Source organism: Pinus tabuliformis, chromosome 3_1 (assembly GCF_031772625.1).
Source record: "Pinus tabuliformis cultivar Carrire ecotype Pingquan chromosome 3_1, CPIR1, whole genome shotgun sequence".
Classification (NCBI taxonomy): domain Eukaryota; kingdom Viridiplantae; phylum Streptophyta; class Pinopsida; order Pinales; family Pinaceae; genus Pinus; species Pinus tabuliformis.
Window position 1 is genome coordinate 523,607,401 of NC_142301.1, and position 22,514 is coordinate 523,629,914.

Consider the following 22,514-nt stretch of genomic DNA (forward strand, 5'->3'; position numbering starts at 1 on the left):
AATAATAAATAATAATAATAATAAATAGTCTACCACTAACCCATCATTGTAAATAAAATGCTTTGCAAAATATAACCACCAAATATTTTGAAGATATTTCCAATAATTCAATTCCTTAATTTGCAATAACATGTAACTTATATTAAGAAATACTAGAATAATATTTGGGAAATACTTCCGGCCTTTAGTTCTTTCAAATGAAACTTTTACCTTTTACAATAAAAATTACTAAATACTCTTAAAAAAACTGCCCACGATACTTTAAAAAAAGAAAGTCACCCCACGTTCTTAAAGAACGACATGCGTTGAGTTTGAAACAATCTTGTCTCGAAAGTAGAAGTGTTTCGCTAGACACATTTAGTTGAAGGGGTGTTAATATCAAGTCTAAAACATAAGTGATTCACTCCACAGATTTAATTGAAGTGGTGCTAAAATTTGAAGTCAGCATAACTAATCTAAAGAGAAATTAAATTACGGTAGTCTATCTTTAAATTATTGTAGTCTAAAGAGAAATTAAATTACGGTAGTCTATCTTTAAATTATTGTAGTCTAACTCCTTCAAGTCAATTTAGTCTAAATTCCCTTATGTTTTGATTTTTTTTAAATATTGTTGGATGGGTTTTTCAAAATATTGTAGCCTATGTATATTGATCAGTGATGATGTTGTACATTTGTGATTGAGTATTCAGTGATTTAGTATATTTTTAATTAGATGTTGCACGGATTCCAAATTTGTGTTTAGTGAAGTGATCTAGTGTTAGTATATTTTTAATTAGATGTTGCATTGATTTCAAATTTGTGCTTAGTGAAGTGACTTAGTGTTAGTATATTTTTAATTAGATGTTGTATTGATTCCAAATTTGTGCTTAGTGATTTAATAGTTTAGTGATTCAGTTTGTGAGTATCCAGTATTTAGTGATTTTCGATAAATACGTAGGTTTTATGAGGAAGCATGTATATACACATGTTTGTTTTAAAATAGTCGCGCATATATTCTCAAGTCAATTTGATTAGGGTTTCAAATGACTGCACATTGATTTTGTGATGATTTTCTGGTATCTAACGATGATTAATCAATGAATGGATGAGTATTATCTTGATGTGTTGATTTGTCTTGATTTGATCAGTTAGTGGTTGATTGGTAGCTTGGGATTGGTTCAGTATTCATTTTATTAGTGATTGGTAGTCTGTGATGACTGAGTGATTATATTTAGATTCTGATTCAGTTTGGTATATTGGTTGAGCTTATTGTTGGTGTGGGTCCAATTTGCAAAATGATGAAAGGTGGTCTACATGTTTCGATGATTAATTGATAGGTGGATCCAATGTGAAACATTATGAAACATGATCCACATGGTGCTAAGGGTTATAACCTTCAGGGAAGGGGTAGGATCTCCCTTCTAGTAGGAGCGGGTAAACAAGATTAGGGGGTTGTAGCTCCCTTCCAGTGGGTGTTGAAGAATGAGTGGAGGTTTTAGCCTCCTGCAGGTAGGAGGCTGCATGCTGGTAAAGTCGCCGCTAGTACAAAATTTGTAAGAAGATTTTCTTTATAATAAAAGAAGATTACAAAGACGACAATAGCGGTGTTTTTCTCCCACATTGGGTCTCCACCCAAAATCTGGGTGTCCATATGTGTTGATGTGTTTCTTATGTGTTCGTGATTTATTTGTTCTTTACTGCTCATGAATACTACATAATGAATTACTAAAAAAATATTGATGTAGTGGTTAAATTAAATCACTGATGGAAATTATGAAAAATTAGTAATCTAGATATACACAAGTTTAATTCACTAATGTCATGTACACACGAGGGTTGCATGAATGACAATAGCGTACAAAATTCTGAATGTGAAGTTGATAGTTAAAGTGAATTAAAAATATTGATTCTGAATGTGAAGTTGATAGTTAAAATGAATTAAAAATATTGATTCACTCCCCACTCCCCTGCCACCTCCACCCCCCTCTCACTCTCTCTATATTTTTCCTAAAATTGATAAACTTGGAACTTCCAATTAGATATAATCAATGAATTCAAACGAGAAGAAACTCTTAGAAGACACAATAATGCACTAGCCCTTGGAAAATGAAAATTTGAATATGGAGGTGATGGAGTTAGAGTAGGAAAGTAGTTGAATTTGATAAGAGACATTTCTTTTTACTAAATTTTCATATTTTACAAATTAAGGTCATTTTGTAGAAGCTATACTCTTAAGCGTTTTGGAAAATGTTGTATTTGAAACCTCTTATAACATACAATTATAAACTTACTAAGCTCTTTTTTAAACTAACTCTAGGCATTTTTTAGATTCTTCTTTCATGACAAGAAGCCAAAATTTTGATGCCTTCATCTATGAACATAGCTATTATATTTCTCATCAAATATTACTCTTAGCAATTTTGATCATATTATTTATTCGATTTCAAGATACCTAAATCATATTAGAGTATTATTATTTTTGGATTATATTATTTATTCAGTTTCTAAATACTAAAATCATATTAAGATATTATTAATTTTTAAAATTAGTTTCATATTAGGGGATTATTATTTTTTAAATTTAGTTTCTCTTAATTACTTAATGATAAAGTTGAGAAAGAGTGGCTTCTTAATTTTTTGTTAAGATTTGGAACAACCCATCTAAAAGTATATAGCAAAAAAAACATTACCATTTTGTTTTCCAAAAATAAGAAAATAAAGTCATGAAAAAGTTAGTTAAGTATAAATTATGTTTAGAAAAATCTTTCTTGAATCATATCCATCTTGTAGAATTATGTAAGTGTTGAACATATCCAGAATCATCATGTATGATAATTATTATTATTTAATTTTAACACCATTATTAATTGAAATATTAAATTGGTATATAAATTATCAAAAAAATATTTTATAGAAGTATAAATTAATAACATATATTATTTTTTAAAACCTTGATTGACTAAGAATGTTGAACATATCCAAAATATCATGGTATGATAATTATTATTATTTAATTTTAAAACCATTATTAATTTAAATATTAATTTGGTGTTTAAATTATTACAAAAATATTTTATAAAATTATAAATTAATAATATGTTCAAAATCGTGATGACATAATAATTGTTATTATTTAATGTTAAGATATTATTAATTTAAATATTAAATTAATATATAAATTATCAATTTTTTTTTTATAAAACTATAAATTAATAATATAATTTTTTTTTTAAACCTTGATGCAGTGAGTTAATTAATTGCTCGGACACCTATACTTGAACCTATCCAAAATCATCCTGGTATAATAATTATTATTATTTAATTTTAAGAATATTATTAATTTATTAAATTGGTATATAAATTATATAAAAAATATTTTATAAAACTATAAATTAATAATATAATTAAAAAATAAAAAAACCTTGATTGACTGAGTTAACGAACTGCTTTGAAACATCCTCTGTATAAAGGCGTCGAAAATCATAATTTACAAAGATTGACTTTTTATCATTAGTATTAATGTTTTATTACAATTGCGTGAGAATCATCCCATAGTCGAAAATTAAGTTCTAAAGATAATTATCTGTCAGGCCTGGGTAACTCCACATTGAACAAAGGAAAACTGAGATATTATTTCATAAGAGAACAATTGTTTATATACACAAAGTGGACGGAACAGTTCATCTTCTTGATGATTGTTCACGTTCCAGTTTACCCAACCGCCTTCGGATTAGGTGTGAACATTCCCCCTCTTAATCTGAAGGGATGTTGGTGAGTCCAAGCATCGTTCTGAATCTTTCAAGCTTTTCTCTTCCAAGCGCTTTGGTGAAGATGTCTGCAATTTGCTCATTTGTGGAACAATGACGGAGATGGATTGTTTTGGCCTCAACATGATGTCGGATCAGATGATATTTAGTATTGATGTGCTTAGTACGATCATGAAACTTTGGGTTCTTGGCCAACTTTATTGCAGAGGTGTTATCAATCATGAGTGGAGTTGATTGTACTTGTTTTACCTGCAAATCTTCAAGAATTTTCCTGAGCCACACAATTTCTTTCGTTGCTTCAGCTGCTGCCACGTATTCTGCTTCTGTTGTGGAATCTGCTGGTACTGATTGTTTGCGTGATCTTCAGGAGACAGCTCCTGATCCAAGACTCATAGCATATCCTGAAGTAGATACCCTAGTTTCTTTGTCTCCATCGAAGTCTGAATCAGAGTATCAAATCAAGTTGAAGTCGTCCACCTGTGTATACTTGATTCCAAGGTCTTCAGTTCCCTTCAAGTACCTTAGAACTCTTTTTGCAGCAGACCAATGTCCCTCACAAGGCTTTTGCATAAACCTGGAGAGGATTCCAATAGCAAATGAAATGTCCGGTCTGGTAGTAGTGAGGTAGATGAGACTTCCTATAAGTTGTCTATACTTTGTTGCATCCTCAAATTCCTTTCCTTCAATAGATGTGAGCTTCAAGTTTTGTTCCATTGGAGTAGAAAGAGGATTGCACTCTGTCATGCCAAATCTGTTTAACAAATCTCCAATGTATTTCTTTTGAGAAAGAAATATGGATTTTGGATGTTGGGTTACTTCAATGCCAAGATAGTAATGAACATAGCCCAAATCAGTCATTTCAAAACTTTTTCCTAATTCTTTCTTTATGGATGCAATATAGCTTTCATTGTTCCCTGTCATTAAAAGATCATCTACATATACCACAAGATATACAACTGTTTTGCCAACTTTCTTGACAAATAAAGTTGCATCATCAAGATCAAAATGTTTGAAGTTGAGTTTCAGAAGATGCTCAGTAAGTTTTTCATACCAGGCTCGTGGTGCTTGTTTGAGGCCATACAAGGACTTCACAAGTTTGCATACTTTGTGTTCATGTCCTTTCATAGCAAATCCTTCAGGCTGGGACATAAAAACATTCTCTTTTAGATCTCCATTCAAGAATGCAGTTTTTACATCCATTTGATGGACTTTCCAACCGTTCTGAGCAGCTAGTGCAAAGAGTGTCCGGATGGTGGCCCATTTTGCTGTGGGGGCAAAAGTTTCCTCATAATCGACCCCTTCCTTCTATGCAAAACCTTTTGCCACAAGCCTAGCTTTGTGCTTGTCAAGTGAGCCATCAGCTTTGTAGTTGTTCTTGTAGACCCACTTGCAGCCAATTGGTTTGGTTCCAAATGGAGGATCAACCAGCTTCCAAGTGCCATTCTTTATGAGGGCATCATACTCCTTCTGCATCGCTTCTTTCCATTCATCATGAGAAGCAGCTTCTTTGAAGGAAATTGGTTCAAAATCTGTAGACAAGTTCAATTCACAATCATAAGTAACATCCATATCAACAGGTGAATTAGAGTTATCTACATCACCTCCATCTTGTCGGTTTGTATTTCTGGTTCTTGTTTTTCCAATTTCATTAGGATGAACACTTTCAAGTGTCTTTGTCAGCCATTTTGGGGGACCTTTCTGAGATGGTCCAGGCTGTTCTGTTGATTGAGTTGGGACTGAATCAAGATTAAGCCTCCCAATTCTATCAATTACATCACTTAAAGCATCATCCGTTGTTGGAGTGTCATGCAGGGGAGATTGTTCTTCAGAAGAAGATTCCACATGTTGATCTAGTATAGGAATCCCCCCTTCAAGATGTGGAATCTGATTATCAAACTCTTGAAATTATTTTGGTTTTGTGAATCTATCCAAGCGATCAAGTTGCCGCTCAACAACACTGTCAGATTTGGATGATTCAAGAAAAATGACATCTCTAGATAAAACAAACTTTTTATTTACTTCATCATAGAGGCGGTATGCTTTAGATGTGTTTGAATACCCCAGGAAGATACACTTACGACTTCTAGCACCAAGTTTGTTTCTATGTACCTTTGGTATTAAAGCATAACAGGCGGAACCAAAGATCCTGAGATGTTTTACCGAAGGAACATATCCATACCACAATTCATAAGGAGTCTTGTTTCTTATAGCACTAGATGGACATCTATTATTTATATATGCAGCACATAGAACAGCATCAGCCCAAAACATTGTCTTTACATTTTTGAAGAAAAGCATGGATCGTACCATATTCAAGATTGTTCTATTCATTCTTTCTGCTACACCATTCTGTTGGGGATTATAAGGTACAGTTGTTTGATGTTTAATCCCATGTTGGCGAAGATAGTGTTCAAATTCATTTGATGTATATTCTTTTCCATTATCAGTGCGAATAGACCCAATATGAGATTGTGCATCATTTTCAATCCACTTATGAAAATTCTTGAATGTTTGAAAAGCATCAGATTTTTTCTTCAATAAATAAACCCAACACATTCTGGTGTAATCATCAATAAATGTCATGATATATTTATTTCCATTTGCAGAAGAAACAGGCATTGGACCACATAAATCTGAATGAATGAGTTCAAGCTTCCTATGTGCTCTTGAATGTGAATCATGAAAAGACTGTTTTCTATGCTTTCCTAGAATGCAAGCATCACATTGCTTATGTTTTCTAGGAATTGTAGGCAAACCAGCAACACCATTTTTCTTCAACAAGCGGAGACTATCATAGTTTAAATGTCCAAATCTAGCATGCCATAATAAACTTGACGGAAGTGTACCTTCTTCATGATGAGAAATATATGAGAAATGTTGTGCATGAGCAGAAGTTCCTTGCAGTTTAAGAAGTCTTTCTTCTTCTATACCCCTCATGACAAGTGAGTGGTCAGATGCCTTTCTTACCTCAATCTTGCCATCAAACATGTGAATGGAGTGACCTTGCTGGCGGATGTGGACCAAGGACAGCAAGTTTCTCTTGAGCTGTGGGAGATATAGAACATGATCCAGAAGAAAGTCTGGAAGACCAGGCAGTTTAAGCCTGATTGTGCCAAGCCCTGATGGCTTGATTTTTGACTGATCTTCAAAGTATACTGCTCCATCAACATTATCAGTGAAATATTCAAAAAAATCTTTCCTATGAGTCATATGACAGGTTGCTCCTGAATCAAGCAACCAGTCATTTTTCGAAGAAGCAAGTGAAGCATTAAACAAATCTTCATTTACTCCAATGTTACATTGTGCCTCAATATAGTGAGCGGATTCAGGTGCTTTACCTTTGTCTGTGTCATCAGTTTTACCTTTCTGCTGATTTCTTCTCTGCTCAATTTTGTCCCATGGTAGCTTGCACGTAGAAGCATCATGTGATCCATTTCGTTTGCAGCGAATGCAATGCAGATCTGCTTTTTCTGCTTGAGAATGTCTGCCTCCCTGCCTCTGAAGTATCTTCCTCTTCCTCTTCGTCCACCTCTTCCTCTTGTAGAATCTTGAGCAGGATGCTTTTCTTTATGAGCAAGACAAACAGTCTCTTCAGAAGATTCAGGGACTGTTTTCTTTCCAAAGGCTTTCTCTCTTTCAGCAAACTTTTTCACAAGAGACTCAAAGGTTATGTCTTTAAGATTTCCATTTGCTTGTAAAGACTCAAGATAATTGGAGTAGGTAGGATAGAGTGCTTTGAGAAAGGCAATAAGAGAGATATCCAGCTCAACCTTAGTGGATTTAATATCATGCATTATAGACTTTATTTCAGATGCAAGAGCAAGAGGATCATTATTTTTCAGTTCAAGAGTGAAGAGTTTAATCATGAGCTGAACAACTTCAAGTGCAGAATGTGAATCATAGAGTTCTTTCAGCTTTTGTAAAGCTTCAAAGGCAGTGGAATAGGATGAAATATGACGACTTACTTCTTCATTTACAGATGTTGCGATCAATGCATAGGCTTTGTTGTTCTTGTTTTCCCAAATGACAAGTTCTTTATCTGATGTAGGCTGCACAGGGTCTTTGTCTTCTTCTCCGACACACACTCCTTTCCACAACTCATTGTAGATGAGGGTGTGTTTTACCATCCGAGACCATTCAGAATAGTTCTCCTTGCCAGTGAGAACTATTCCGACCATAGAGATGATTGAATGCATTCTGTAAAAAAAAAATTACTTCTGCTAAAAAAAATCCTTACGTTACAGCCTTCAAATCCCTCTAATATTTGCTAAAAGCATCAGCATTTCATTGTACATATCACTGCAATACTATTATGTTTTGAAAAATTGCGCAAGGGATCACTTCAATATATCACTTCATTGTATTAATATATCACTTCAATATATCAATATATTATGCAATACTACAAATGCTTTGGTCTATAAGACATTCTGGAAACACCGCAATATTTTGAATGACATACAAACGCTTTGAATTATTTAAATTGTGTAATATCATGAAGTCAACAAACTGCTCAACGCTATACCAAAACCGCCATCATAAATATACATTGAAGTTAAAATCAACAGCACAACTCTCAACTATCCCAGCAGCTTCGTGTCCACGAATCCATGAAAAAGACCCTCGGGATCCTTTCCGCTTCAAGTATAGAGCCACATGCAATATCTTATGCAGACCTCCCCAGCCTGAGGTGTGGCATTGCAGCGTGCCAAGATTGGAGGCAAGGAGCTTTATCGAAATATATGGACGAAACGACTCATGGCTCAAGTCAAATATAAACCAAATTTTTTTTAGAGTTGGCGAAATTGGACTTCAATATCCTACAATGTACACATCAGAAAGACATTCAGCTTATCTCAAGGTGGATGACAGAGTCAGACATCGGGGAGCTGAATTTCTACCGAAAGCGTCACGCGGAACTTTTCTTTTGGGTAGTTACAGGCACGTTCGAGCAAGCTTGGCCGATGTGAAATGTATGCCCGCTCCTCACCAGAAATGGAGACCCTGCAGCTAAATAGCTTCGGTCGTGCGGTTCACCATCCCAACTTTAGCAGAAAGTAACCATTTCCCTCAACTTACAAGAGATGGAGAATTCCTTCTGTCGCTAAAACTACTCGCCCTGCCAATGAGCTCTCAGCGCAAGATCTGTTTGAGTTATTTTTGCGAGAAAGAAAGATTACTGGAGATTTTGTCTCCAAAACTTCTGATATGCTTTGGAAAAAGGAAGTTTTGGAAGTGAATGAATCTAGAAGAACGGAAGTGAAGGAAAAAATTCAACAGCCTCAAAAGATAACTGATGATGAAAGTGGAGGCGGCTTCTTGAAGCTAAGCCATATAAGAAAGTGGGTTTCTGTTGATGGTGAAGTTCCAGTAAATGAAACTGCTTCTACAGTTGAATGGAAAACAGATCGCGATGTTTCGGACCAAATGTGGCCTCGGGTCGAAATGTGGGAGCCGGATGGAGGTTTGGAGCAGAGGGACTGCGATGGCTGGAGAATGTTCCGCAGCGCACCACGGGAATGCCGCGGGGTTGATTTGAAACTTTCGAGGGGAATTCGGATAGCAAGAAGAATTTGCTTGAAAACGTTTACCATGCAGATGCGCAGGGAATCAATGTCAGAGCCAGGCAGAGGCAGAGCAGGTGTGGCAGATGCAGGTCAGAGCATTGGCAGTTAATGCGCAGAGAGACAGAGGACAACAGCAGAAATGAATCAATGCGCTAACGTTCAGGGCAGAGTAGCGCTCAGGACTGAGCAGTGCTCAGGACAGAGGCAGGAGTTACAACTATTTCTGGGACCTGTGCTCTGATACCATGTCAGGCCAGGGTAACTCCACATTGAACAAAGGAAAACTGAGATATTATTTCATAAGAGAACAATTGTTTATATACACAAAGTGGACGGAACAGTTCATCTTCTTGATGACTGTTCACGTTCCAGTTTACCCAACCGCCTTCGGATTAGGTGTGAACATTATCTAAAAATAAGTTCAAAGAGACTTTCTAAGGTATTGATATTGATAAGCCAAATACGGGATGATGGATTGTTTATATATTTTATTAAAAGATAAAAAATTTAATTTTAAAAAATTATTCGTATTTTAAATAAATGTCGCTTTCCATTCCAAATCACTAACAAAAACGTCATAATCCTTTATTACAATGTTGAGTTAATGAAATAAATAAAACCATACGGACTTCCGTTTATAATACTACATTGATGACGTGGTTAAATGGCTCATTGAACTCGGTCCAAAAAAACTATACAGACTTCCGTTTCTAATACGACATTAATGATTTTATTTCCTGAAGCACTCGAAAAGTATGGATGGTTGACTTACAAATTCAAGAGATTCCATTTTATTGTTCATCCACACGCACATCACAAAACAGATCAAAGAAAAGAATTGGAAGAGAGTTATTGGTGAGGAATAACTGTTTGGAACTTCTAATGAGATAACCAGAATCCAATTGCTTCCAATGACTACGCAACTACGCAGCACTTTTTAATAATTGGAGGAGCCATGGCCAACGTCTGCTATTGGATACAGCAAGTGGGTGTGGTTTTCAGTTTATTCACTCTTATTACTGCCCAACAACCAGGTATTCAGAGTGCTCTCGTTTTGTCGAGTCTTCTAGAATCGTCATTTGAGATATGGTTTAATAATGGTCATCAATCTCTTTTCCAATATTTCGCTCACAAGAAATTGTTCTTTTAATAATTATTCTCTGGCGGTTTGGTAGGATTTCTGAATATCAACTGTGGAGGAACAACGAATCACACTGCGGAAAACGATATAACATGGGTTACCGATGCTAGTTACATAGACGTCGGTGAGACAGCAGCCATAGGGAATTTCACTGCCCTCGGTTCTTCTTTGTACAGTCTACGCTACTTTCCAAAACCACTCAACAAGTCTTGCTATCACTTGCCTGTGCCCTCAAACGTGCCTTACCTCTCAAGACTCTGGTTTCTCATTGGACATTACACTGGATACCAAAGTTTGCCAAGCTTTGCTTTCTCTTTTCAGACATCAGATATGTTGGTCATGGATAACATAACATTAACTTCATCAACGGGTGCAATTTATGATGAAAGAATCTTCGCCACTTCAGACACAGTGATGTATGTGTGCTTGATCAGAACATTCGAGAGCGATGATCCCTTTATCAGTGGTATCGAGCTGAGGACCCTCCAGGATGGCATGTATCCACAGGCCAAGCCAGGAACAGGGCTAAATCTAAAATCTAGAATTGATGTTGGTGGAAATTCGACGGTTAGGTGAACATTTTGAACTTCAGATAGTTATCGACGGAAATCTAATAATTGTAATGAGAGGCAATTTTAATGCAAGTACTGGTATGCTTTATTTAATGATTTCGATGAATAGTTTTGTATGGCTAATTATGCAGGTATCCTCAAGACAAGTTCGATCGCATTTGGACACCAGATATAACATTAGACTCTACTGATCTTAATTTCTATAAATCTGTAACTTCCGAAGTGAGCATCTCAACGAACAATACCGAAGACCTTCCCCCAACTGCTGTCATGCAAACGGCGTGGGCTGTAAACAGTTCGACCGGTGTTATAGGCTTCAGTGCTACATCGCTCCAAGGGAATCAATTACTACTGTTGTTGTATTTCGCAGAGGTCCAGATGCTCAACAAGTCAGAATACAGATCTTTTAACATCACGATAAATGGGGGAACGGTTTTTAAAACCATTACTCTCCCTCGAAACTATTCTGCCGTGGAGCAGATATTCGTATTCGTCTACAACGGATCAAGTATGTTTTCACTCTCGAGTCTCACGAACTCCCCTTATCCTCCTCTGATCAACGCTTTTGAGTATTACTCGCTAATTGATACGCAACAGCCAACATATTCACAAGATAGTAAGTGCCCTTCCTCACTAAGCTTCTCTTACGCAATTACCAGATCATTCAATGCCTAACGGAGTAGTTCTCAAACTGCAGTTGAGGCTCTTGAGGCTATCAAAAGGAGTTTTGACATAAAAGATTGGGTCTCCGATCCTTGCTATGTCATCCCTTGGAAAGGGATCGGCTGTGATAACAGCTCTGTTGGAAATTTCTGTTCATTTCAAACACAAAATAAATTTGCACAGAGAACAACGCTCTGGTTTTCTACAGGATCTTAATCATATAAAATAATAATAAAAACTATTACAGAATTTGTCTTCCTCGACTCAGAGGGATTTACAACAGGAACTTCAGTTCCAGAATCTGATTCCACTATCTCAGAAAATTATAAAAGTCCAGCACTGTTGTGCGTTGCAGAGAAGAAAGAACTCTCCTTGCTAATATTCTCCACACGTCTCTGCTCTTGCATATTTTTTATATATACAATGAACAACACAAAATATCTTTACAATACGTGTTGCTTTTCCCTTACTTCCGTGAAAATAAAAAATAGTAAAATTTAAGATTTCACCTACATTTACCAACCCTAGTAAATATCATTTATTACACGGCTCAAAATATCCTATTTGAATTTAATGCATGGCTTATCACACCATCGCATCGCAAGAAGAGAGAGGATGTGCCACCGCCTCTATAACCTTTAAATCATGCGATCTGCGATCTGCGATCGCATCGCAAATATCGCATCGCAGATAATCAAAGGACACGGTGAAGGTTGACAAGAAGGGAAGTGCGATATGCGATCTGCGATCGCATCGCAGAGGAAAAATCTGCAAGTTGAAATTACCATTCCAACACTCCCCTTTAATTTTAACTGCTGGGTTTTTTCTGCATACCCAGGCATTTCCTGAAATGATCAAAGCTTTTCTTTGCCAATGGTTTTGTCAAGATATCAGCTAGCTGATCCTCTGTTCTGCAGTGCTGCAAAACAATCTCACCATTGTTAACCAATTCACGTATGAAGTGGAATTTGGTGTCTATGTGCTTTGTCCTTTTATGAAAAACAGAATTTTTAGACAATGCTATTACTGAGCTATTGTCACAGTAAATGGTTGTGTTATTTTCTTGTTCATGACACAAATCTCTGAGAACTCTTCTCAGCCATACTGATTGGCATGTTGCTGCTGTTGCTGCCACATACTCTGCCTCTGCTGTTGACAAAGCCACAACTGGTTGCTTCTTGGAAGCCCATGAAATGGCTCCCGATCCCATATGAAACACATATCCCGATGTGCTTTTCCTATCATCAACACTTCCAGCCCAATCACTATCAGTGTAACCTGTCAATATGAAACTTTCAGAAGAGGAGTATAAAATACCAAACCCCTTCGTTCCATTCACATACCTCAGAATCCTCTTGGCTGCCTGCTAATAAGTCTCTTTCAGTCTTTCCATAAATCTGGAGATTAAACTCACAGCGTGCATAATGTCCGGCCTAGTTGCAGTCAAGTACATAAGGCTGCCAACTATGCTCTTGTACAGTTTTGGATCAAAATATTTGCAGCTGTCTTCTTTGGTCAATTTTAACCCCACTACAGTTGGAGTCACAGCTGCCTTGCTGTTCTGCATGTTAAATATCTTCAACACTGCTTCTACATATTTATCTTGAGAAATGAAAATGCCATTTTCGCTTTGGTCTACTTCAATTCCAAGAAAATATCTTAAGAAGCCCAAGTCAGTCATTTCAAATTCACTTTTCATGACTGCTTTAAAATCAGCAATGAGAGACGCATCATTGCTAGTAAAAATTAAATCATCTACATATAAAACAACAATAAGAATCTTACCGTCATTCTGCTTTATGTAGAGTGTGGGTTCACCATCACACTTGTCAAACCCATTTTCAATCAGATAAGCATCTATTCTGTTGTACCATGCTCTTGGAGCTTGCTTTAGCCCATAAAGAGCCTTTTTCAGTTTACAAACTTTATGCTCTTGGCCTTCAACTTCATAGCCCGGAGGTTGTTCAACATAAACCTCTTCTTTTAATACTCCATTCAGGAATGCAGATTTAACATCCATCTGATAAATCTTCCATTTGTGTTGTGCTGCAATAGACAACACTGTTCTGACTGTTTCCATCCTTGCTACTGGTGCAAAGGTTTCATCATAGTCTTTGCCTTGTTGCTGCTTGTAGCCTTTCACAACAAGTCTTGCTTTGTGTCTGTCAATCTTGCCTTCAGCATTGCTTTTGGTCTTATAGACCCACTTAACTCCAATGGCATCTTTGCCTACAGGGAGGTCCACTAACTCCCATGTTTTACTCTTCTCAATTGCACCAATTTCTTCATTCATTGCTTCAATCCATTTATCTTCATTTACAGCATCTTCAAAATGGACTGGGTCATCAACATGACAATATAAAGCGAATAATGAATTCAGACCGGTATTGTTACTTACCTCTCCTTGTTCATAAATCTCATTCAGATTTCTGAATCTTGGTCTTCTTGGTGTGCTTGGAGTTCCATCCGAACTTGAGGGTATTTCTGATCCCTGTGGTGTGCTTGGAGAAGCACTTCCTTGACTTCTTAAGGCTGTTCGAATTCCAGATTGTGGTGTGGTTTGTTGTACTTGCTGTGGTGGAGGAGGACCCACCAAGGAAGGATTATTTGCTGTTGTCCCTTCCTCTTCTTCTTCGTGAGACACAATTGTCTTCACATTCACTGTCTTCTCTAAGATTCCATCCCAAGCTTCATCTTCAATGAACTGCACATCTCTGCTTACTATCAATTTCTTGGTGGATGGATTATAGAGTTTGTATGCTTTTGACTCATCACAATAGCCAATAAAGACACACTTCTCCCCCTTACTATCAAGCTTCTTCCTTAGCTGATCTGGTACATGTGCATATGCCACACAACCGAATACTCTCATGTGAGTGACAGTTTGCTTTTGACCACTCCATGCTTCTTCTGGTATTCTGTTCATGACAGCTTTAGTTGGGCATCTATTCAAGATGTAAACTGCGCAAGTAACAGCTTCTGCCCAATACTCATGCGGCAAGTGTTTTGCCTTCAGCATACTTCTGACCATGTCAAGAATGGTCCTATTCTTTCTTTCAGCAACTCCGTTTTGCTGAGGTGTATACCTTGCGGTGAACTGTTTTTGTATGCCATTCTCTCTGCAAAAACGCAGAAAGTCTTGGGAGATGTACTCTCCTCCTCTATCTGTTCTGAGCACTTTGATATAATTCCCACACTGCTTTTTCAACAAGAGTTTTGAAGTGGCGGAATTTCTCAAACACTTCACTCTTCTGTTTCAGCATATACACCCATGTCTTTCTGGTGTAATCATCAATGAAAGTTAAAACATATTTATTTTCGGCAAATGATGGTGTTTGCATCGGTCCACACACATCGGAGTGAACAATTTCCAATGGTGCTTTTGCCCTTATACTCTTTCCTGCTGGAAAGCTTTCTTTGTGTTGCTTGCCCAAGATGCAGCCTTCACAAAGGCTGTCTGGTTTTTCGATCAATGGTAATCCCTTTACCATTCCCTTTCTGTGCAACAGATTCAGGCCTCCGAAATTGAGATGTCCAAATCTCAAATGCCACAACCAATTCACATCTTTCAGTTGTTCCTGAAAGACTTCTTGTGTTACAGCTGCAATAGTTTTGCCTTCCTTCAAATCTGCCCTGAGTTTGAGAGGAAACATTCTATTGCTGGTCATCTGTACCTGTGCAATGATCTTCTTACTTGGAGGTATGTCTCTGATTGTACACAAATCATCTTTGAAGAATATGTTGTAACCTTTGTTTATGAGTTGTCCAATGCTAAAAAGATTACATTTCAGGCCAGGTACATAGTATACATCTGGCACAATCATCTGTTCTCCATTTTTTGCACGAATACTGACTCTGCCCTTACCCTTGACAGATACCGTATCATCAGTCCCTGTTGTTACCTCAGATTTCACATTTTCATCCAGATTGGCAAACATTTCAATATTACCAGTCATGTGATTACTACACCCTGAGTCTAAGAACCAAAAATCTTCTTGTTTGTCTTGTGCTATGTTACATGTTAACAGCACGTTCTTTGGGTTCTTATCTTCTTCATTTGCAAAATTAACATTCTGCCTATTATTCATGTCACTTTGCTTTTTCCTACATTCATTGGCATAGTGCCCATATTTCTTACAATAATGACATTGGACTTGGGATTTGTCATACCTTTGTCCATGAGCTTGCTGTTTGCTTGAACCTTCATCTTGGTTCTGATTGCAGCTCCTTCCGCTTGTGCTTGCAGGATAATTTCTGCCTTTGTTTTGGCTTCTTCCATGACCTTTGTTATTTGCTCTGCCTCAACCTCTTCTTTGGCCAAAAGACATCTGAGTCTTGAGTGCTTGCTTAAGTGAGGAATCTGTTCCTCTACTCAGCCTATGTTCATGAGACAAAAGAGAAGCACTCAGCTCATCTACCGTGAACTGTGAGAGATCTTTTGTTTCTTCTATTGCTACCACAATAGATTCAAACCTTGAGGGTAAACATCTCAAGATTTTCTCTACAATCCTTCTTTCTTCAAGAATCTCACCATGAGATCTTATCTGGGTTATTAGGCCAATAACCTGAGTGAAGAATGAAGCTATTGTTTCAGATTCCTTCATGCTGAGATTTTCAAAGTCTTTCCTCAACATCTGCAACTTTGCAGTCTTCACTTTCTCCATGCCTTGATAGGCAGTTTTGAGAATATCCCATGCCTCCTTAGATTTTGTTGCTGCTGCAATCCGCGGAAAAACACTTTCATGTACTGATTGGAAGAGGAAAAAGAGGGCTTTGGCATCCTTCTTCTTGTCACTCTTCAACTGGTCTCTTTCTGCTGCTGTCAAAGCAGCCAACGCTGTTGCATCTACTGGTTCAGCATAGCCAGTTTCAACCAGCTCCCATATTCCTTGAGAAGCAAACAATGCTTTCATTGTTATGGACCAATAACTGTAGTTTTTCCCATTAAACTGTGGCAGTTGGGGATTTGTCAAACCAGTTCCAGCATCTGCCATCTTAACTTGTGAAAAATAAAGAAGAGATACTGAACTGTATAAATAAAAAAAACAAGCAAAAACTTTCTCTGCTGGAGAAAATCTGCTCAATAAGCTTCTTACAGCTCCTACAGTGAAAAAACCACCTCTGTTTTTTTTATTCACTGAGTGCCTAGACTAGCTCTGATACCATGTTGGAAATTTCTGTTCATTTCAAACACAAAATAAATTTGCACAGAGAACAACGCTCTGGTTTTCTACAGGATCTTAATCATATAAAATAATAATAAAAACTGTTACAGAATTTGTCTTCCTCGACTCAGAGGGATTTACAACAGGAACTTCAGTTCCAGAATCTGATTCCACTATCTCAGAAAATTATAAAAGTCCAGCACTGCTGTGCGTTGCAGAGAAGAAAGAACTCTCCTTGCTAATAATCTCCACACGTCTCTGCTCTTGCATATTTTTTATATATACAATGAACAACACAAAATATCTTTACAATACGTGTTGCTTTTCTCTTGCTTCCGTGAAAATAAAAAATAGTAAAATTTAAGATTTCACCTACATTTACCAACCCTAGTAAATATCATTTATTACACGGCTCAAAATATCCTATTTGAATTTAATGCATGGCTTATCACACCATCGCATCGCAAGAAGAGAGAGGATGTGTCACCGCCTCTATAACCTTTAAATCATGCGATCTGCGATCTGCGATCGCATCGCAAATATCGAATCGCAGATAATCAAAGGACACGGTGAAGGACAAGAAGGGAAGGCGATATGCGATCTGCGATCGCATCGCAGAGGAAAAATCTGCAAGTTGAAATTACCATTCCAACAAGCTCTTCTGCCATAAGGATCTCCGAATTGTAAGTTCTATCTTTCTGTTTATTTACAGCTGAAACCATAAAACTGAGGAGACTTATAGTAAAGGCTCATGCCAATTTTTTCATTGACAGTGATTTGTCGGGAGGGAATCTTACAGGATCGCTGCCCAAAGATATCCAACAGTTGACAGCATTGGTTAAAGTGTAAGTTTAATTCGATCATTATTATTGTTAGACTCAATTTACTTTTCGTGTAACCCACCTGAACTTAATTTCAATTTTTTTTTTTTGTGTAACACAACTGAACTTGTTTTTACTGTAGATTTAAGGTTCATCTTTTGTGAATCCATAAAATCATGTCACCAGTTGATTTTGTGTTCGACCCTGGAATAATAGAAGACTGCATAAATCTATCGTAGCTACTGATAATAATAATAAATTTCTTTTAAAATTTCTTGTGATAGGATTTTGTGTTCGACCCTGGAAAAATAGAAGACTGCATAATCTATCGTAGCTACTGATAATATAATAATAATTTTCTTTTTAAATTTCTTTCGATAGGTGAGAAATGACTGTTATTTATGTATAGGTTTTTTAAATTCAATTTTTATACCTAATAAATTAAAGTTATTTCAAATATATTATTATTTTGTTGAGAGATTTATTTTATAGTATATTATTTTGTTGATAAATTTATTTAATAGTGTAATGTGAGGAAGGTGTATAATTCTACTTATGTTTAAATTTTAAATGATAAATATTTTTTTTTAATAAAATGAAAAAAAAAATTGTTGTAATAAAAAAAGAATATAAGTATTTGGTTAGTTTTAATTAAAAACATATAAGCATCATCATCTTATTTTCTTAGTATTACTTAGTTAGTACTCAATTAATTAGTTGTTGATCTTACAACCTAGAATGAAAGTAATAATATATTTTATATATTATATGATATGAAAGAGATAATATATGTCCATGTCTATGAAAGATAACATAATTTTATATCAACTTTAGAAAAAGATAAAGAAATATTTTCACTTTTGAGATATAAAAATGATGCATAATTCTTGTACTTTTAAAAAACATTTCAATACTAAACTTCAAAAAAATTAACTATTTGAATATTTATGTTAAGTAATTTATTTTAATATCAACTTCATATGTGTGTAAAGAGACATTCAGGAAATAACCTTGAAAACAAAGTTATACCAATGAAAATAAAAAAATTTAATTACTTCCTAATAAGATTAATAAGAAAGAGATGTGTAATATTTCAATTTCAGCTAAGTATGTATTATATATGGGTTAAAAAAACACTGTATTATATAAAAAATTAAAAAGAAAATTCTTCTATTTAGAAAATTTCCAATACTCTCATTGTTCTACATTTTTGCAATATATTTTTTTAGTTAATTTTATTTGAAATAAACAAAAAATAGTTTTATTGTACTCTTAAGTTTCAACTGTTAGTTGATTTTGTTTGAAATAAACAAAAAATAGTTTTATTGTACTCTTAAGTTTCAACTGTATAATTTGTACACTCCATGTACTTAAAAGATTTTAAAACCTTTAAATCCATATATACATTAAAAAATATAAAAAAAATACACCATATTTATGAATATAAATAAATAAAAACAATATTCATTTAACTATAAATTCTAATAAAAAAAAACCTCTCCCAAAAAATAAAACTAAATAAAAATAAAAATAAAACACATATATATATACATCATCCGTACCACTTTTGTTGTGGAAAAAACGATATAACCTTTGCCACAAGAAAAGCTAAAAAGAGGAATGATTTAGCACACTTTCCGAAAACTATCCTCCTACGGAAAGTTCGTAGAGTAGTACAACAAGACTTAACATTCCCAATAGTTTCGTAGAATAGCACAAGGATATTAAAATAGAGCAGCCAATATTGACTTTACTTTATAATCCGATAATCAAGATATCACACGCCTCCCCATAAAATACATGCCAATAGTGACGAGTTTGATGATTTGTAGTGAAAGTATTTTGCTTTCCATATTTTTTATACAGGAAGTTTTAGCGCTTGATAAGCACCCGTGTAGGGAGATAAAAAGCATTAGCATGTGAATATAGGATTTGATGGTGCGGGTTATGAAAGAGCACAGTTTCTTTCTCAGTCAGTCTTTAGCATTAACCACTCATGTTGAAATGGGCAGGTCTCTCAACAATAATAATTTGACGGGACCATTGCCAGATCTTTCCAATTTGACCCTGTTGCAAACACTGTAAGTTTCCTTTACATAAATAAATAATCGACCTTTATTCTTAAAGATATATATGCATTTTGAATATACAAAAGTTTATTTTGCTACAGCTATTTACAAAACAACAACCTGAACGGTACTGTTCCGGAGTGGCTATCTCGCCTCCAAAACCTTCAAGAGTTGTATGTCTCCCAATTTCCTTGTTTATTATGTATTTCTTCTAAATTGATGTTCAAAGTTAAAGGAAAATAACTATGTTTTTTAATCGATTATCACAGGAACATAGAGAACAATAATTTCAGCGGTGTAATCCCTCAGCAACTTCTCCTCAATTGTTCGTTGAAATTCAAGTAATCCTATCTCATTTTATATTCTTTAGGTTTTAACACAAGTAACGTTTTAAGATTTTGAAGTTGAGAAATTTCTTTTAATATTCTCTACAATTGATGATCAACATCTAATTTATCTTACTGTAAACCGTTTATGGAAAATTTATTTCTTTGGTATGTCGCAGTTACTCTGGAAACCCATACCTCCGTATGGATAAGAGGGAGTGTGTTGCACAAAATTCAAACAACAATAAATTGAAGGTTATTGTCGGAACAACGTTAAGCGGAATTCTGATCATCGCTTTAGCGTTCACGGCGGGTATTGCTTTGTATCGCTATAAATGCAGGAGAAAAAAACAGGGTGCTTCCAAAGGAACCAATGGTAGTCTTTCCTCTACCGATTTTACTAAACACTATTAATATTACAAAGGCAGATATTATATGCATATTGGGAGTGTGCCCTCTAACCGAAATTATCTTATGCATTGTGCTTTGACAAATTTCTAACTTTCCCTTCCCTGAATGGGTTGAAGAGTACTCTATGGTTATGGTTCGAAATACAACAAATTCGCGTGCCTTCACTCTAGATGAGATTGTGGTTGCCACACAAGACTATATTCAGAAGATTGGTCAAGGGGGGTTTGGGTCTGTGTTCCTAGGTAAGTTGCCGGAAGGAAATCTTATAGCGGTGAAAGTGCTCTCACTGTTTTCCAAACAAGGAATTCACGAGTTTTTGAATGAGGTAAATTGTAGATATTACTTTGTAATATGGTTTACATTGTTGAATCTCATAATGCCAGTTATGGCTGCACTCTAATTAGTATTATGGGTATCTCATGAACAGGTTGATCTCCTTTCTAAAATCAATCATAGGAACTTGGTATCATTATTGGGATACTGTACCGAAACCAGAGAAGTTATGCTGGTCTACGACTACATGTCGGAAGGGTCGCTAAAAGATCACCTTTATGGTAAATTCTATTGCTGGAAGGTATGCTTTGTTTCAATCGATAGAATAGCTAAAATAACCGACAGGTATTTGCTTTTTAATTTCTTTTCCAGGTCGCAGAGCAGAAGAATCCGAACTAAGTTGGAAAATGAGGCTCAAAATAGTATTAGATGCTGCTCAGGGTAACTCATTCGCTACATTACTTCTATGTACAACAATTTTTTGTAATCTAAGCTCTGGTTGTTTTCAATAATAGTTACACGAAAATATCATGGTTAATGACATTTGTGGTATTTGTATTTGAAGGACTTGAATATCTGCACGTGGGTTGCACACCAAAGATAATTCACAGGGACGTCAAGAGCGCCAACATACTTTTAGACAGCAATATGAACGGAAAACTGGCCGATTTCGGTCTTTCAAGGATGACAATTGATGATGAGGCTACTCATGTTACCACTGCGGTGAAAGGAACGCCAGGATACCTGGATCCAGAGTATGCCATATATCTATTACTGCTTTTCCTCACACTGCACTGCATATCAATTAATTATTAAGAACAGAGGCACTATCGTTATTTTTCATTTCCACGGTAATCACTTAGCCAAGTTTTTGTGGGGCACGTTTTTGCAGGTATTACAGCACTCAAATGTTGACGGAGAAGAGTGATGTGTATAGTTTTGGAGTGGTTTTGCTGGAGATCATATGCGGTAGGCAACCCATAGATGTAAAACTACCTGTAGATGAAGTAAACACCATTCGTTGGGTAAGGAATCATATCAGCAGTCGCTTGAAATATCAATCAAATTATATAATGTGACATTAGAATATTTTACAGTGCAGTTTTGTCTCACAATAATTATCTGGATTAGAGTCTAACAATAAGTTTATTACAGGTGACGCAGTATGTAGCGGAGATGGATGAAAATGGTGGGAGAATAGCTGAAATTATAGATAAGAGATTGGAGGGTAGTTACGATCTGAAATCCATCATTCGCGTTGCGAAAGTAGCGATGAGATGTGTTGAGGCTAAACCGTCTTTAAGGCCGAGCGTGAGTGAAGTAGTGAGAGAGCTCAAAAAGGCTATGAAAATTGAGGAGAAAGCTTCTGTTTCATTTTCAGAGGAAATTGGTATCGACAGTGGCGAGCTGTTGGTCACCCCGCTCTATGTGTCAATGGATTCGATGGAACGCGGAGGAATGGAGTGGAGCGATAACAGCTCCAACATTCCAAAAGTGGGGAGATAAGGTGGCACGTTGTGGAGATGGATTGAATGGAGGTTGGCGATCAAGGCTTTTGGTCGATACGAACACTCAATTTAAAGTCTGTCAATACGTTCTGTGGTTCTATGTATTTGGCAATCTTCTTAAAAACTTGTACTCCATGTATCGTTTATTTACCACAGTCGAGAATGTTTAGCCAAGTTTCCTAAAAAAGTTATGTACATAATTTTTTTCTCAAATCCGTAGTATTTAACATGTCGCTCCTTCGATGTGTCGGT

General features: G+C 35.9%; 1 protein-coding gene across 1 annotated transcript; it reads left to right on the forward strand.

Moving 5' to 3' along the window:
* The first annotated feature begins 10,268 nt into the window (after positions 1–10,268).
* LOC149188127 (putative LRR receptor-like serine/threonine-protein kinase At5g48740) lies at positions 10,269–22,302 on the forward strand. The gene is made up of 16 exons (XM_089409873.1): positions 10,269–10,347; positions 10,489–11,026; positions 11,158–11,534; positions 11,724–11,821; positions 17,506–17,537; positions 17,628–17,699; positions 19,688–19,756; positions 19,846–19,917; positions 20,014–20,085; positions 20,250–20,446; positions 20,598–20,806; positions 20,909–21,035; positions 21,136–21,195; positions 21,320–21,509; positions 21,647–21,779; positions 21,910–22,302. Exons 1-16 carry the CDS (start codon positions 10,269–10,271, stop codon positions 22,258–22,260), a joined length of 2,676 nt encoding a protein of 891 aa, XP_089265999.1. The 3' UTR covers positions 22,261–22,302.
* The last annotated feature ends 212 nt before the right edge of the window (positions 22,303–22,514 follow it).